Here is a 14,940-nt window from a genome sequence, read left to right on the forward strand (position 1 = left end):
AGATAAAACGTAACCGAAAATTCCTAAATTATGCTCATACACGATACACCTTTAGAGTTACTACTTTGCAATAAAAAACGAAGAAAACTCAGGAAATAGAATTGTGTTGAAAAAGTCTGGAATTTTTGGATGATATCAAAGCCCCCGAGGAAAGTAGGCAATCAGAGTAGCCTCATTCAAATTTGGAAAAATTGTTAGGAGTCCTCGGCAAAGCAGAATTGAGAGAATCATGTTACGTGCCTCCGTCAACTGGTACTGTTCGCAATTAAGTGTCTTCCTTTTGTTTTGTGATCTGTTTTGGTCTAAGGCTGATAGCATTGTTCCCTCCACATCAAAATCGCAGCTTGTGGACAGGCTGGTTCCTTGTCTATTTTTAAATGAATTTGCTTCCACTTACGATTTTCGACTGTTTGTCAAAGTATTCAAAAGTTGGTTCAAAAGTTGGAATACACTGACAAACAGTTGAATATTGTAAGTAATTCTGGAGTGAGGGGATACAAATTCATCTAAAAATAAATGAGAAGGTAAACATATGCACAATTTATTAGGGGAAGAAATAGGATAAAATAAGAAATGAATCGAACTTACCTATTTATTGACTGTAATCTTGCAGATCTCATATTATGTTATTTAGCTCAATTTTATCCCTGGAGTCCTCTGATGAGATGAATTTGAATCTTGTTTTTGCATTCAGTTATGAGGCACTATCTTTTCTAAAGAAAAAACAAGCTGCCTTGTCTCTTTTGGTTGTCCCATCATTTTGACATTGACATTCTTGTATGCCCTAGAGTGGATTTGCGGAAGCCTCCAGTGCTTTGAGGCTCTGTGCATCATTTTACCTCTATACCTGTAAGGCATTTTGGTAATGGAATTCTCAAAAAACGTATCTTGATTAAGGTGTTTAAAAATCTCGGCTCCCTTCTTATTTTTTGATGGGGAACAAATCAACTTTATTTCCTGAAGTTTTCACAGAATTTTCTCAGCACAGAGGAGGAAAATCATAGAAGTTTTAAAAAATTGACCTCAAGTAGTTTTTAATTTAAACAATAAAGTATGACAGGAAGTCTGCAACGTTTCAAACCAAGATACAGAGAAACCCCAACCCGCTGGTTTTGGGAGTTTCGTCGTTGATATGAAAATATCAAGTTCAAGTAATGTATGGGTATTGCTAATGACGGCTGAATCCGCTTCGAAGCTCATTGTTTGTACAAAATGCATAATTTGACAACTATTGGTGGGGCAAAAGATGTATGTATCATTTATACATCACTGAAGTTTTTAGAATAATATGAAAAAAAAAAAAAAACGAGCAAAAAAGAGAGGAAACCAAGCATGTCTCTCGCTTTCATAAATTATATTATTTTATTAGCGAAAGATCAACAATATCTATTTAATAGGCCCATAATAATCATCTATGTATATCAAATGTTTTAATAATATTTCCATCAAGTTTCAGTAAGATGTAAGTTCCAAGCAAACACAATATGTTACTTGTTTGATTTCAGAAACAAATGCTTACTTTAGAGAAAGAAGTCGACCAGTTCAAACATTTCCGGCCAGATGACCCATCTATCAAAACAAAAGCAATGCTTCAGTAAGTACTCAGTCTGCTGTGACTCAATTTGTAGTGTCAATATTTTAGGCACCCCTCCGTGTCATTAAAGTTTTTGGATCCTTCCTCTCTTTAAATGTTATGTTACAAGCTTCAATACCTAAGGTTTTAACGGTGTATCACAGAACCTATACAGAGCATTGTAATTTCTGTGCTGCTCTCTGATTGGTTAATCAGTTTTTTCAGCCGTTTATGGGACTCTTAGCGACCCATATAAACAAACAAGATCTAGAGGAATGTGTATGCGCAGACTGCTTTGCAGAAGTATCAATCCAAATAAAATTAATTTACAAAACGGCAATGCAAATATTCTTATAATCTGAAGTGTATATATTTCTCTCTTTTTTCTTTCATCAGTCCCTAAAAAAAAAGCCTTATGAAAGGCTTGAAACTGGTGAACCAATCAGAGATTTTCTGTACTAAAAGGATTGATACAGAATACGAGGTACTCTAGGCAATGCTCTCCCTGCATTGGTACCCAGCATGTTACCATTCAAGCTGAGTTAAAGTTTTTCACATTTTTGTGTAGATTTGATCATGTTTTTTGATTAGATGACAGTGAGCAGTGAACGTTTATCAACGGACGTTAAATGAAAAAGTATGATTAAATGGCAGCTTGTTTTGATGTGATCATCATCCGTTTCTGTTCAAATAAAGGAACACTATTTCCATCAGATCTTGGCTATGATTTTGGTTAGATCTTGGTTGGTTTTGTTTTTTTAATTAGTAGAATAAGTGATAAGAAAAAAATTATAGAGAATTCAATTTTCTTGACATTCATTATTCAACTTGGAACACTTTGAAACCCGTCACTCTAATTTTTAGATTTTTTCTCCTTGTGCAAGTTTAAGATATGATGTCTTTAATGATGTACTTTTCGTTTGGGCTGTCAGCTGGTTAAGAGCCTTTAACAAGTAAAATAGGCCCAAAATTGATGAAATGACAATTTTTTCGTGTTCATGAAATTATCTCAAAAACAGTTGCTTCTATCTCAAATTTTTGTTTTCTCTTTTTTTACTACTACTAAATATGTCTTTTGTTCCTCCTCTTCTCTGCATCTTTATCTATCAATAAGTATACGTGGCTTATATGAATAAAATTTTTATCCTATTCTTCCAACCTCATATTTAAGGTGCTGCCAATATTCAGGCACCTGTGGTATTTTAAAATACAACTTTAATTTAGACTATTAGCGGCTCTGGTGCTAGCACCTAGAGCTGCTATTCCGGTCGGTCTCTGCAGTGGATGTTACCTATGGTACATCTACTGTTGGTTAGAGCGCGCGTTGGTAGATGGGAATCGTCGTCATTTTCGGCTGTGGACCTTGCCATGATTTTATTTTAATTCATTGTTTTTTCTTGTTAGCAAATGATATGTGTGTAGTGTATTTTTGGAATCATGGTGATACTATCGATAACTCAAAGCTGGTCTGTGCTTTAATCTCGTATTGAAAAAAATGTACTTAACGTTTAAAATCTGAATTTTCAAAACGACAAGTTTTCGCGCTTTTTTGGAAGAATGCCGTGGTTGGAGCCTCCTAGTCGTACTACTTCATGGACGAATTCGTCTTTAGCGGCGTTGTTGTGTATTAATGCCTAAAATGCTAAGTCTGCTCCTGTTCGCTCAATTTTCGTGAAACTCTGTATCCGGAGATATTTTTCAACGAGAAACTCGAATTTTTGGTCAGATTTTCAAAATTTCAAAATCCAAGATGGCGGCCGTGGCCTAAAATGCTGAGTCTGCTCCTGTTCGCTCAATTTTCGTGAAACTCGGTATCCGGATGTATTTTTCAACGGGAAACTCGAATTTTCGGTCAGATTTTCAAAATTTCAAAATCCAAGATGGCGGCCGTAGCCTAAAATGCTGTCTGCTGATTGTGGATGAGGACAAAGATAGCATATTTGCCACAATTCACCATACTTTATTAAAAAAATAAATTCGTTCTTTTAAAAGTTAATAGCTATGAGGGGCGGCTCGCGGAACGAGTCGCAAGTTCATCGCGAAGGGAGGAACTGGGGGTCCAGGGGCACTCCCTCGCACAGCGAGCTTAACACGGCTAGTAGTTTATATATGTCTTAGATATGAGCGGCCCAGAGCCGCTCTCCAGCGGCAATGCGCTGGAGTTACTGCTTGTTTTATATCTCCCAATACCAAGAAATGCCTACTTTAATTTTTTATTGCAAATTTGTAATTCTTTCAATCATAAAAATACCAAAATACTACACTCTGACTAATGACAACTTCTATTTTGCTACCCAGGATGATCCAACAGCTTCAAGGTGATTTTGAAAGAACGATAGAAGGTTCAGGCTCAGCGCAAATTAATACAATGGAACTGTCTGGTGGTGCTAAAATTAACAGGTTATTCCATGAAAGGTTCCCATTCGAAATAGTAAAAATGGAATTTGACGAGAAAGAGTTGCGGCGAGAAATCGCATTTGCAATTAGAAATATTCATGGTGAGTTTTATCTCTGAACTTTTTCATCAGCCAGGAATGGACCATTAGACGAGGTACAAAAGGACTACGAGCAAAACGGGTCATTTGGGGCTCGGGGCGGATACCTTTGAGACTTGCCCTATTCATTCACCTATCAATGCCCCATCTTTTCCCAAAGTTAAAGCCCCGAAAAAATTTTGGGGAGACGCGGCGGGGGGGTCAAAGTTAAAAACCGGCAAAATTTTCGCGAATTTATTACTCGAAAACCAAGAAGTTTTGGAAAACGCGGTTTAAGCGAGCGTATTCGGCGTGACAAGAGCTTTCAGAAAATGTATAACATCATAGGGTTTTGTCAACTTCAGCTCGAGTTATCGCCTCCGAAGCGCCGGAACGCTCAAAAAAGACCCCTTATTTTTTCACGTTTGGGCCGATTTAAAAAAAAAAGTCATTTTTTTATTTTGACGAAAAACTGATATGTTGTTCCTGACTCTCTGTAGCCCCTCTAACTCTTTACCGCATGCTGGGGAAATGCTTTGGTCGCGAGTTATATGAGCGGAAAGGAGCGAAGGTCGAGAAAATCGGATATTTTAAACTGCGCGCGGCGACGGATCCGGAGACATGTGGCAACAATGCGAGGTCGGCTGAGGAGCGTGATTCGTAGAACTGAGTGGGAGGGGACGTTTTACTTCCGATCAACGCCGCGCGCACAGTTTAAAATAGCCGATTTTCCCGACCTTCGCTCCTTTCCGCTCATATAACTCGCGACCAAAGCATTTCCCCAGCATGTGGTAAAGAGTTAGAGGGGCTACAGGGAGTCAGGAACAACATATCAGTTTTTCGTCAAAATAAAAAAATGACTTTTTTTTTAAATCGACCCAAACGTGAAAAAATAAGGGGTCTTTTTTGAGCGTTCCGGCGCTTCGAAGGCGATAACTCGAGCTGAAGTTGACAAAACCCTATGATGTTATACATTTTCTGAAAGCTCTTGTCACGCCGAATACGCTCGCTTAAACCGCGTTTTCCAAAACTTCTTGGTTTTCGAGTAATAAATTCGCGAAAATTTTGCCGGTTTTTAACTTTGACCCCCTGCCGCGTCTCCCCAAAATTTTTGGGGGGCTTTAACTTTGGGAAAAGATGGGGCATTGTTAGGTGAATGAATAGAGCAAGTCTCAAAGGTATCCGCCCCGAGCCCCAAATGGCCCGTTTTGCGCATAGTCCTCAAGCATTCTGATACATGCTTCTTAACCAGAATTTCACATAGAACACAATTCGCGCAATGAAAATTACTGAAATTAATTCCTAACTGAGATATTTAATTTTTCTTGATGCGTGAATACAAACCTCCCACTCATGAAAACTCAATGGTCTGAGTGAGTCAAATGGCACACTAAACGTTACCATGGCAGTCTCTACAATACAAAAATATAGGAGTCTCAATCATGATGCTTTAGCTCAGCTATAGCAAATTGTTTATACTTTGAACAATAAAGTTCAGAAAAGGAACAGTGCTCTATTGAGAAGCCTGCCAAAACCATTGTAAGGCGCAATTTGACTCGCGTAGAGTATTGAGTTTCTTGTGACCGGGCAATTCAAATTTCCTGTAACCAATGTAAACTTAAAACTTTAATATATTAGTTAGGAGTTAATTTCAGTAATTTTTGATGCAAGAATCATGTTCTACATGAAACGGTTTAAAAACATGTATGAGAGTGCTTAAATTCGTACCTTGTTTAGTAGTCCATTGTCTGTATTGTTGCTGTGGTTGTTAAAAGCAGCCAAACTTGAGACAAAAGAGATGGTTTATTACTACACTTATGTAATGCTGCCTATGAAACTGTACAGAACCAATTGTTGAATGTTAGTGAAAATCATCCATCTTTTCCTGCTATTTTATGGAGAATTGACCAAAGAATCGCCTAAGAAGGTTGCCCAAATATAGGTATTTAGCAAAGTGCGGGAAGCAATTAAATGTGCTCTTTTTACTCTTTCTCTACCTTTTTTTGAGGATGTTCAGAAGGATGGTTTGGAGGGTTGATGATGTACTGAAAGTGTCATGGATGAATCCAGAAAGGAGTGACAGAAGAAAGCGCCTTTTGTTGCCTGTCTTCTCAGGTTATAGGTCTAAATTTTTTGTGATTAATCAAAGGGATCTTGGAAACCTTCAAGGAATGACTTTGGAAATACAGAGGTGAGCACTTCCTCTGCAATTCCTTGTTTTCCACTTGAAAGCAAATCGAAAATATCCATTCTGTAGAGCTTTACTCAAAAACATATACGAAAAACTTAATCCATCCCTTCTATGAATCAAATGTCAGTTGCCCACATGAATGGGAGGAAGCAACAACACAAGTTTCTCGACTAAATATTGTTGAAAGAAAAGAAAGTCATCTGTTTTGTTGCGAAATCTGGAAAGGTCAAGAGTGTCAACAACACAACATCAACAACAACACACACACAGAGACACGGCAGCACACAACAGAGCTACTACACGAGTTTCTCAACTAAATATTGTTGAAAGGAAAAGTAAGTCATCTGTTTTGATCCAAAATCTAAAAAGGTCAAGAGTGTCTCAAACTATATGTTTCAATCACTCGAGACCAACTAAGCTCAAACCCAAAATATGTCTGCCCTTTTGAAAGGTTGAAACTTTGCAACTGAATGCCTCTTCCTTTTTAACAGCTTTCACTAAGGATCAACCACTTATAGAACTTCAATTATAATTATCTCACACCAGAAGTATCAGTCATGTGCTTGAGTTCATGTAGAAAGAATTGTAAACGTGCTCTGCGCCTAACCTCTGTAAGTTTAATACGTTTTTCATTATCTTGCAGGTATCCGAGTTGGTCTGTTTACTCCAGATATGGCATTTGAAGCTATTGTCAAAAAACAAATTAACCGATTAAAAGAACCTAGTCTGAAATGTGTGGATCTTGTTGTAATGGAATTGTGCAATGTTGTCCGAATTTGCACTGATAAGGTAAAATAACCCTCTTGCCAAAATAACTCACTAATGTTTGCTCTTAATTTGAAAATTGCGAATAACCGCAATCATGTGTAGATGTTGTTCCTGTTTTGACATCTTCCTTGCAAATTACATAGTGAGCTCTCATAAGTGCCCTATATTTCAGATGTGTCAGCTCATGGAAAAGCTATAAATTACCTCTTTCATTAGTTCAACGATTACTTTTATCCCTTATTAATATCTACTGCTAAAAAATCAGGGAACTTCACAAAATTATCCGGCTGGTAGATAAGGTGGCAGGAATCATTTTGAAACAGGCATGACGATATTAAACGTCCAAAAATCCAGTTTATTTTACGCATAAATTCAAGTCTTAAGGTCATTAAAAAACCATGATCTACCAGAGTTGAATCGGGTCCTAAATGGTCTCTCTGGTATGAAAATATGGCAACTACAATCTCTGCACTTTGGCTCAGTTGTTGCACATGGTTTACACTTTGAACAGCACAGAGTAGGGAAGGGCTGTTCGATCAAGTAACCTGCTGAAACCAATGTAGTGGGTGATGTGATTCACATAGACCCTAGTTTTTCTTGTGAGTGGGGTATTCAAATTTTATCCTGAACAAAAATGTAATATTTTGGTGCAGAGTTATTTTCAGTAATTTTCATCATGCAAATTGTATTCTTCAACAGTAAGTGAATTTTAGTGTATTTTCTGAAGGAAATACACTATTGCATTCTCCCCTGATGTCAGACCTGGACGAAAGATCCTGCAATGAGCATTGATCATAGGTTGTAGATTACGAATATGCATGCTGTTTGAATTCATGTTTTTATTTATATATATATATATATAAAAGTAAAGAGTTCACGGTTGTAATAATTAATAATTAAACAAAAATCACGAGTACTTTCCAACCTTTTTATTACATTTTGCAATCTTCACACTACATTTTAAACACCGACGTTTCGGAGACAATTTTCTCCATCTTCAGGGCAGACGAACTTTATTCATAACTGAACAAGGAAAAAACACAGAAACCCAGTCCAGTCGCAGCAAGAGACCAGTTTAACGATAACAGGAGACATGACAAACATCAACACAAACAATAACAATAAGCCCCCGCCGCAGAGAGGTAGTAGGTACTCATACAGAATGAAAGTTTTCAGAGATTAGAAAAATATTCCTCAAAGTGAGCAAACTCAGTCCTAGAATTTATAGCATTTTGGTTATTTAAAATACATAACCCCTCCAAATTCAACCTAATCTGTTCATTCTTCTCTCTCTTCAACACCCTGGTGTTATTGAAATCAAAGGAATGACCCTTTTCTTTCATGTGTTGCTTTAGCGCTGTCACCTCATGTTGATTAAACTTATGCCCATCCAGCCTTTTATGCAGATATTGGGATGACTGCCCTATATAGACGTCTTGACAATCTCCACACGGTATCTCATACACCACTCCTGACAGCTTTTCAGTTGGGATTTTTGACTTCAAACAAGACTGGAAATTTTGTAAATTTGATTTATTAGAAGTGACTAAAGTGTAGCCATGCGGCTTTAACACGGATCTAATCTTTTCTGAGCAGGAGGAAACGTACGGACATACAACAAATTCGGTTTTTTCGAACAATTTTGGAGGGGGAAAGCCATTATAACAAAATTTCACTACATTCTCAAATATAGAGTTGACAAGGTGCTTGGGATAACAATTTTCAAATAACAATTTTTTAGCTTCCCTTATTTTTTCTTTGCGGAGCATGGGATGAGTAAGTAGGCATACGCGTGTTGCCAAATTCTTAATTACATTGATTTTTTGAGTGAGAGGTTGTGCAGACAAAAAATTCAGATATCTGCCCGAGAAAGTAGGTTTTGTAAACCACGATGTAACAAATTTACTCCCTTGTTTTATAACAAGAACATCCAGAAAAGCTATGGCATTATTGGCTTCATATTCAATTGAGAATTTAATGTTACTCGAAAACATGTTGAAGAATTGGTAAATACTATTGAGATCGTCCTTATGACAACATAGAATTATGTCATCCGCAAAGCGCCTATAAAATAACATTTCATACGGAAAAACTTCAAACATTTTTTCTTCAAAATATTCCATAACCAAGTTGGCAACACTGGCACTCACCTACTACCTCTCTGCGGCGGGGGCTTATTGTTATTGTTTGTGTTGATGTTTGTCATGTCTCCTGTTATCGTTAAACTGGTCTCTTGCTGCGACTGGACTGGGTTTCTGTGTTTTTTCCTTGTTCAGTTATGAATAAAGTTCGTCTGCCCTGAAGATGGAGAAAATTGTCTCCGAAACGTCGGTGTTTAAAATGTAGTGTGAAGATTGCAAAATGTAATAAAAAGGTTGGAAAGTACTCGTGATTTTTGTTTAATTATATATGTATATATTCTAAGTTATAATTCTAACCTATATATATATATGTTTATTTATGTATGTATTTCCGACTCATTGTGGTTTTTCCGATTTTTGCTGGGTTATATTTCCCTCATTTTAAAAAATTTCCGGGTGAAACTTTTTTCGATGTAAAGTAGAGGAACAGGACTACCATTCTGCGAAAAAAAACGGAGATCGAAGTATTACATTTCGAATGGTGGGGGCGAGAAGTGGGGGGAGGTTCAATTTTGTGGGCGCGATAACTCGCGCAAATGGAAAGCTTTCCCCCCGAAATTTTTACGGAAGGAAGATCTTACTTAGTTCTAAGCTGGTATTGAATTTGAGCAAAATCGGTCGAGCCGTTTAAACATGGCGAGCTTTGAAAGTTTAGGCGGGGGTGTGCGGCAAAAGAGGAGGGAAGTCGCACAGTGGGTCACGACCAGAAAATTGGTGGACAAGACGGCAATGTTGTCGCACAGTGGGTCATGAACTGAAAATTGGTGGACAAGACGGCAATGTTGTCGCACAGTGGGTCACGAACTGAAAATTGGTGGATAAGACGGCAATGTTGTCGTACAATGGGCACGAACTGATAATTGGTGGACATGATGGCTATATTGTCGCACAGTGGGTTACAGACTGATAATTGGTGGACAAGACTGCAATGTTGTCGCACAGTGGGTTATGGAGATTCATCCATCGTCATTCAAGCTTTTTTATATCAGACATTACATGAGGATTGTTTTTGCAATCTGGCGACATGAAGTCCTTTTCCGAATAATCAATGCCTCCAACAGTGTAAATGTAAATCCAACCTCCAAAGATTGATAACTCTCTGCCCCCGCCCCTCTCCTCGGAAAATACACTCTTCCCGCGGTGGACGCGCGGGTCACTTTAAAGACAGAACAACTGAGGCCGGACACTCAAATTAAAAAAAAAAATTCACTAAAAACGCGCGCGAGTCGCGCGTCCCGGGGGGGCTGGGGGGGGGGGGGGTTAAAAACCGGCGCGGAGCGAAGCGGAGCGCCGGTTTTTTTAAATTCGTACCTTGCTTAGTGGTCCACTAGTTTGACATACCTCTCAGAACAGAATCTTTATTTATTCTAGAACAATGATTTTTATCCATCTAATTTAAATTTTAAACTTAAACAAGTAATTCAAGTATTTTTCTGTGCTTCATTTCTTTGTTAGATGGCCAGGTATCCAAGACTACGAGAAGAGACGGAGCGGATAATAACGTCGCACATTCGTGAAAGAGAGCAAATGTGCAAGGAACAATTAATATTACTAATTGATTGTGAGCTAGCATACATGAATACCAACCATGAAGATTTCATTGGATTTGCAAAGTAAGTCAGAATCACATCTTTCTAAAGATCATTTGCTTGAATTTAATACTGGAATTTTCAAAGACAACATGTTAAGGTTATCAGTCGTTGATTTTGGAGTGGTTGGTTTTGAACATTTAAAAATGAACCCATCCTTGGGATGATGATGATTGGCTGTAATTTTTTTCTTCTTCTTTTACTCTGAATGTCTGATATGAAATGTTGGTTGTTGCAAGAATTCTGGACAGAGGGTACTCACATTTAAATGTAGAATGAAATATCCTCCACTATTTTTTGTTAGAAGCTCCGTTGAAATAATAGGTATGATCCACTAGATATGAGTACCTGTTTAAACAAATTGCATCTAATTTTGTATCCTCAACCACGTGATTTTATAATAAATGTGCCAGCATTTTCTCGGAGAAGTGCTTTTCTTCTAACCTTAAAATGACACAATTTTGTCAAGATTGCATTGCCATTCGTGCTTCAAAAACTCTGTTTTTGTGATTACTGCTTGTGACCCTCTGCATTTTGTTTTGCCTTGTGACTGATGCTTGAAAAGCTCTAATATTCAGAAAATATCACCCGCGTATCACACCCATAATTTAGTGCTATGAGACAAGCGTCAGAAAGTGAACACTTTGGAAAGCTTCAGACATTTTTAGTTAATGTTTTGCGGTGGAGGTATCGAGGTGCTGAATTGAGGGATTGATCCTGTTGTAGTTTGTAATTGTTGATTTTCACTTTTTCCCAAAAATTCTACGCAGGAGGTAAATATTCTCCATCTGAATGGTCAAACATTTTTCATGGAAAATTGAGGTCAAATTAAGTAGCAAAAACTGCAAAATGCCAGTGTAATAGGGCAGTCCTTTGTGCAATCTTCAAGAGTTTCCAAAGTTTAGTCACTTCGACTTAACTTCGCTTTACTTTACTTACTTTTATAACTATTTACATTGAATAGCGGTAAAAATTTCTATTCTTCAAACGATTAAGAACTTTTGACCCAAGAATCAATTTAATTAATTTAAAATTTGGCTTTAAATTTTGTTGAATTGCTGGGGAAGCAATAGCAAACAATTAGCACCATGACTCTTTAAATAGTCACTGACCTCTCTTTATTTCAAAAGTTAGGAAATTCTGGCAATTTTAATACGCTATGAACCCTTTGATGACTAACCGTTTTTACCTACATGAACACCTAACCGGGGCCTGCGAGGCCCGTATTGAGAATATTATGAGTGGCAGTAGCCACATCCGGACAAGTTACCTATCCTCCAACAATTGACAAGACAGCACAGCTCGGTTGTAGCACCGACACCATAACTATACGAGCTCGGCAGTCACAAGAAGCACCTAATACTAGCTTGTAGTAACTCGGAGATCGTCAAAAAGTAAAACTAGATAAAACGTAATGATTGCAGTAGTAAGATGACGTATGCAAGGACAATATACACAAGCAGGAAAATTTTTAAGGAAAACATAACCTAAAATGAATTACTGGAGGTCAAGAAAATCAGACTTATTTTTTACTTATTATTCTTATAATTTTAGGTGCTTCTTGTGATACTGATAATATGCTAAAGCCTTCATAGCTCTTAGACAGTGTACTACCTCTATGACCCCTTCTTAGCTAAAACAATTACAGCAAGACTTCAGAAACTTCATTAGAAACTTCACAAAAAATTTTGTCTGACGTTCATCTCATTATTCACCGTAATATCCACAATTTGCTCTAACTTTTCAAAAATTTGATATAATGTAGAAGTATTCAATAAATAATAACAATAAATTTTAGACTTCGTACTTATTTTTTTGGCTACCGGAAGGAGAGGGAGGGGGTAGGGGTGGGTAAGGTTGTTTGCCTCTTCCTCTCTCTCAAATTCAAGCATATACGTTTAGGAGTAATAATGCTTCTTCGATATAACTTCCTCAAATTCTCAAAAAAGATATAAAAATGTGTTCATAATGAGAGGCTCCTAGATTAGAGGGGACTGAGAAGAGGAGGGGGAGGAAAGAGAATTTGGGGCCTCTGTTATCGAAGACGAAGTATGAAAATCATTAAATTTTTCAAAAAAACAGAAGAAAAAGCATCGCAGCTATCAAATAACCACATATTCTCAATACGGGCCTCGCAGGCTCCTGTTAGTCATTCTAGGGGCAGACATGAAAAAAAAATCGCTGTGCCTAAAAAAAATTTGTTTGAACAGCATTTTTACTGTATGAGATTGTTGATTTTTCTAGAATGTAACTCATTTTTCTTTTTTCGGTCCTGATATTGTCTTAAATGTAATTCTGTTAGATGAAGATAATTTTGAATGCTTATAAGCCCTTTATCTTCAGATCAATAGGAATCAAAATCACTATTTTGTTAAATGAAATACGTTATTTAAACATTAACACTTTTTTTCAAAACACTACAAATTCCAAAACTCGTGCACAGGTCAGGTAGATAACAGCGACTGGGGAATTGACAGGAGTGCCACCTCACTTTCCACTTGGGTGTTGAGAAACTTACCAGATGGTTTTCTTTTTAGTCGTGCGGCAAAGCCGTATCGACTCTAGGTTTCGCCGGAGGCTAAAAAGTGTCCACACTTTTAGGCTAAGTCCAAGAGGAGAATTTTCGAGGAACCAAGTAACATATGAGGTATTGATATCGGTGCATTTTGGCCCAATGGAGATGTTACATGTGCAAGGAATTTGCAATTTGACTGTTGATTCTTGTATAAAAGTTCGCGAGGAACACAATGGTGCCACTGGTTTTCTCTGGAATCATCTTCCATGCTCAAAAAAACCTCTCAAGGTGAGGCCAAAATGGAGGGGATATCCCACTCTACCCTGAGAGTCCACGTCTACATGAAGACAAACTCTCCATGCAAAGATAGGGAGCAAATACATTAGCAGGGTTGCCGTGTATTCAGTTTTGGAGTCCCCAGATAAATTGGTAGCCCTGTCAAAGTATTAGCTCCCTATCTTTGCATGGAGAATAGGTCTTGATCTAGGCTTTGACTCTCAGGGTAGGGTGGTATATTTCCTCCATTTTGGCCTTAACTTGAGTGCTTTTTTTGAGCTTGGGAGATGATTTCAGAGAAAACCAGTGGCACCATCGTGTTTCTCGTGACTTTACACAAGATTCAACAGTCAAATCGCAAATTCCTCACACATGCAACATCTCCATTATGCCAAATGGAATTTCTAATCATTTAGCCATGGTTTGGTAGCGTTTAGCAATCAACTGTGACCATAATGTAAAGAACCCACACAGGTGCCTTTCGGCGGAATGTCGCCCTATGGCATTCTTTATCATCAAGGCACTGTTGAACATTTACTGTTAAGTAGCGTCTAGCAACCAAGTATAGCCAAAATTTCCAGAACTCATACCTCAGATGTTCAAAGAGTGTTAACATGTGTCGCCAAATGGAATTTTTGATCATTTAGCCATGGTTTGGTAGCGTTTAGCAATCAACTGTGACCATAATGTAAAGAACCCACACAGGTGCCTTTCGGCGGAATGTCGCCCTATGGCATTCTTTATCATCAAGGCACTGTTGAACATTTACTGTTAAGTAGCGTCTAGCAACCAAGTATAGCCAAAATTTCCAGAACTCATACCTCAGATGTTCAAAGAGTGTTAACATGTGTCGCCAAATGGAATTTCTGATCATTTAGCCATGGTTTGGTAGCGTTTAGCAATCAACTGTGACCATAATGTAAAGAACCCACACAGGTGCCTTTCGGCGGAATGTCGCCCTATGGCATTCTTTATCATCGAGTCACAGTTTAATAGCGTAAATAAGCAACCAACGGTGGCCAAAATGTCAAGACTCCAAACTGGTGCTTTTTGGCTGAATTTCGCCCAATAGGATCTTTGATGATTTATCAGTAATGGTTGGTGTTTATGTTGATTAATTATTACTGTCTGAAAGTGAATCCTGTGGGAGAATATTATAGGGTTGGTTCAAACAAGTTTTAGAATTTTTTTCCTTAGCGCTAATGGACCCTAAGGGACAACTTCAATTCATCGAACTAAAAGTTTTCAATGTTCATAACCATTTTTTAACGGTCGGAACTCACTAGACCACATTATGTTCATGATGAATTAGAAGAATATCGCTGTCAAAAGTTGAGTTCTCCTTCAATTTAGCACTTTTTGTCATTACCTTAAAGACCATACGGAAAGTGCTAAATCTACGGAAAACTCAAC

The 14,940-nt window shown here is 37.8% G+C and overlaps 1 protein-coding gene across 10 annotated transcripts in view; it reads left to right on the plus strand.

The window, feature by feature from the left end:
* shi (dynamin-1 shibire) overlaps positions 1-14,940 on the plus strand; it is a 116,191-nt gene that overhangs the window by 24,502 nt on the left and 76,749 nt on the right. For all 10 annotated transcript variants that reach the window (XM_072296235.1, XM_072296238.1, XM_019055307.2 and 7 more), the window contains exons 7-10: positions 1,506-1,594; positions 3,872-4,071; positions 6,882-7,027; positions 10,603-10,760. In XM_072296235.1, coding sequence (XP_072152336.1) covers positions 1,506-1,594; positions 3,872-4,071; positions 6,882-7,027; positions 10,603-10,760 — 593 coding nt within the window. The remainder of the gene's footprint in view (positions 1-1,505; positions 1,595-3,871; positions 4,072-6,881; positions 7,028-10,602; positions 10,761-14,940) is intronic.

The sequence above is a fragment of the Bemisia tabaci genome, chromosome 2 (genome assembly GCF_918797505.1).
Source record: "Bemisia tabaci chromosome 2, PGI_BMITA_v3".
Lineage (NCBI taxonomy): Eukaryota > Metazoa > Arthropoda > Insecta > Hemiptera > Aleyrodidae > Bemisia > Bemisia tabaci.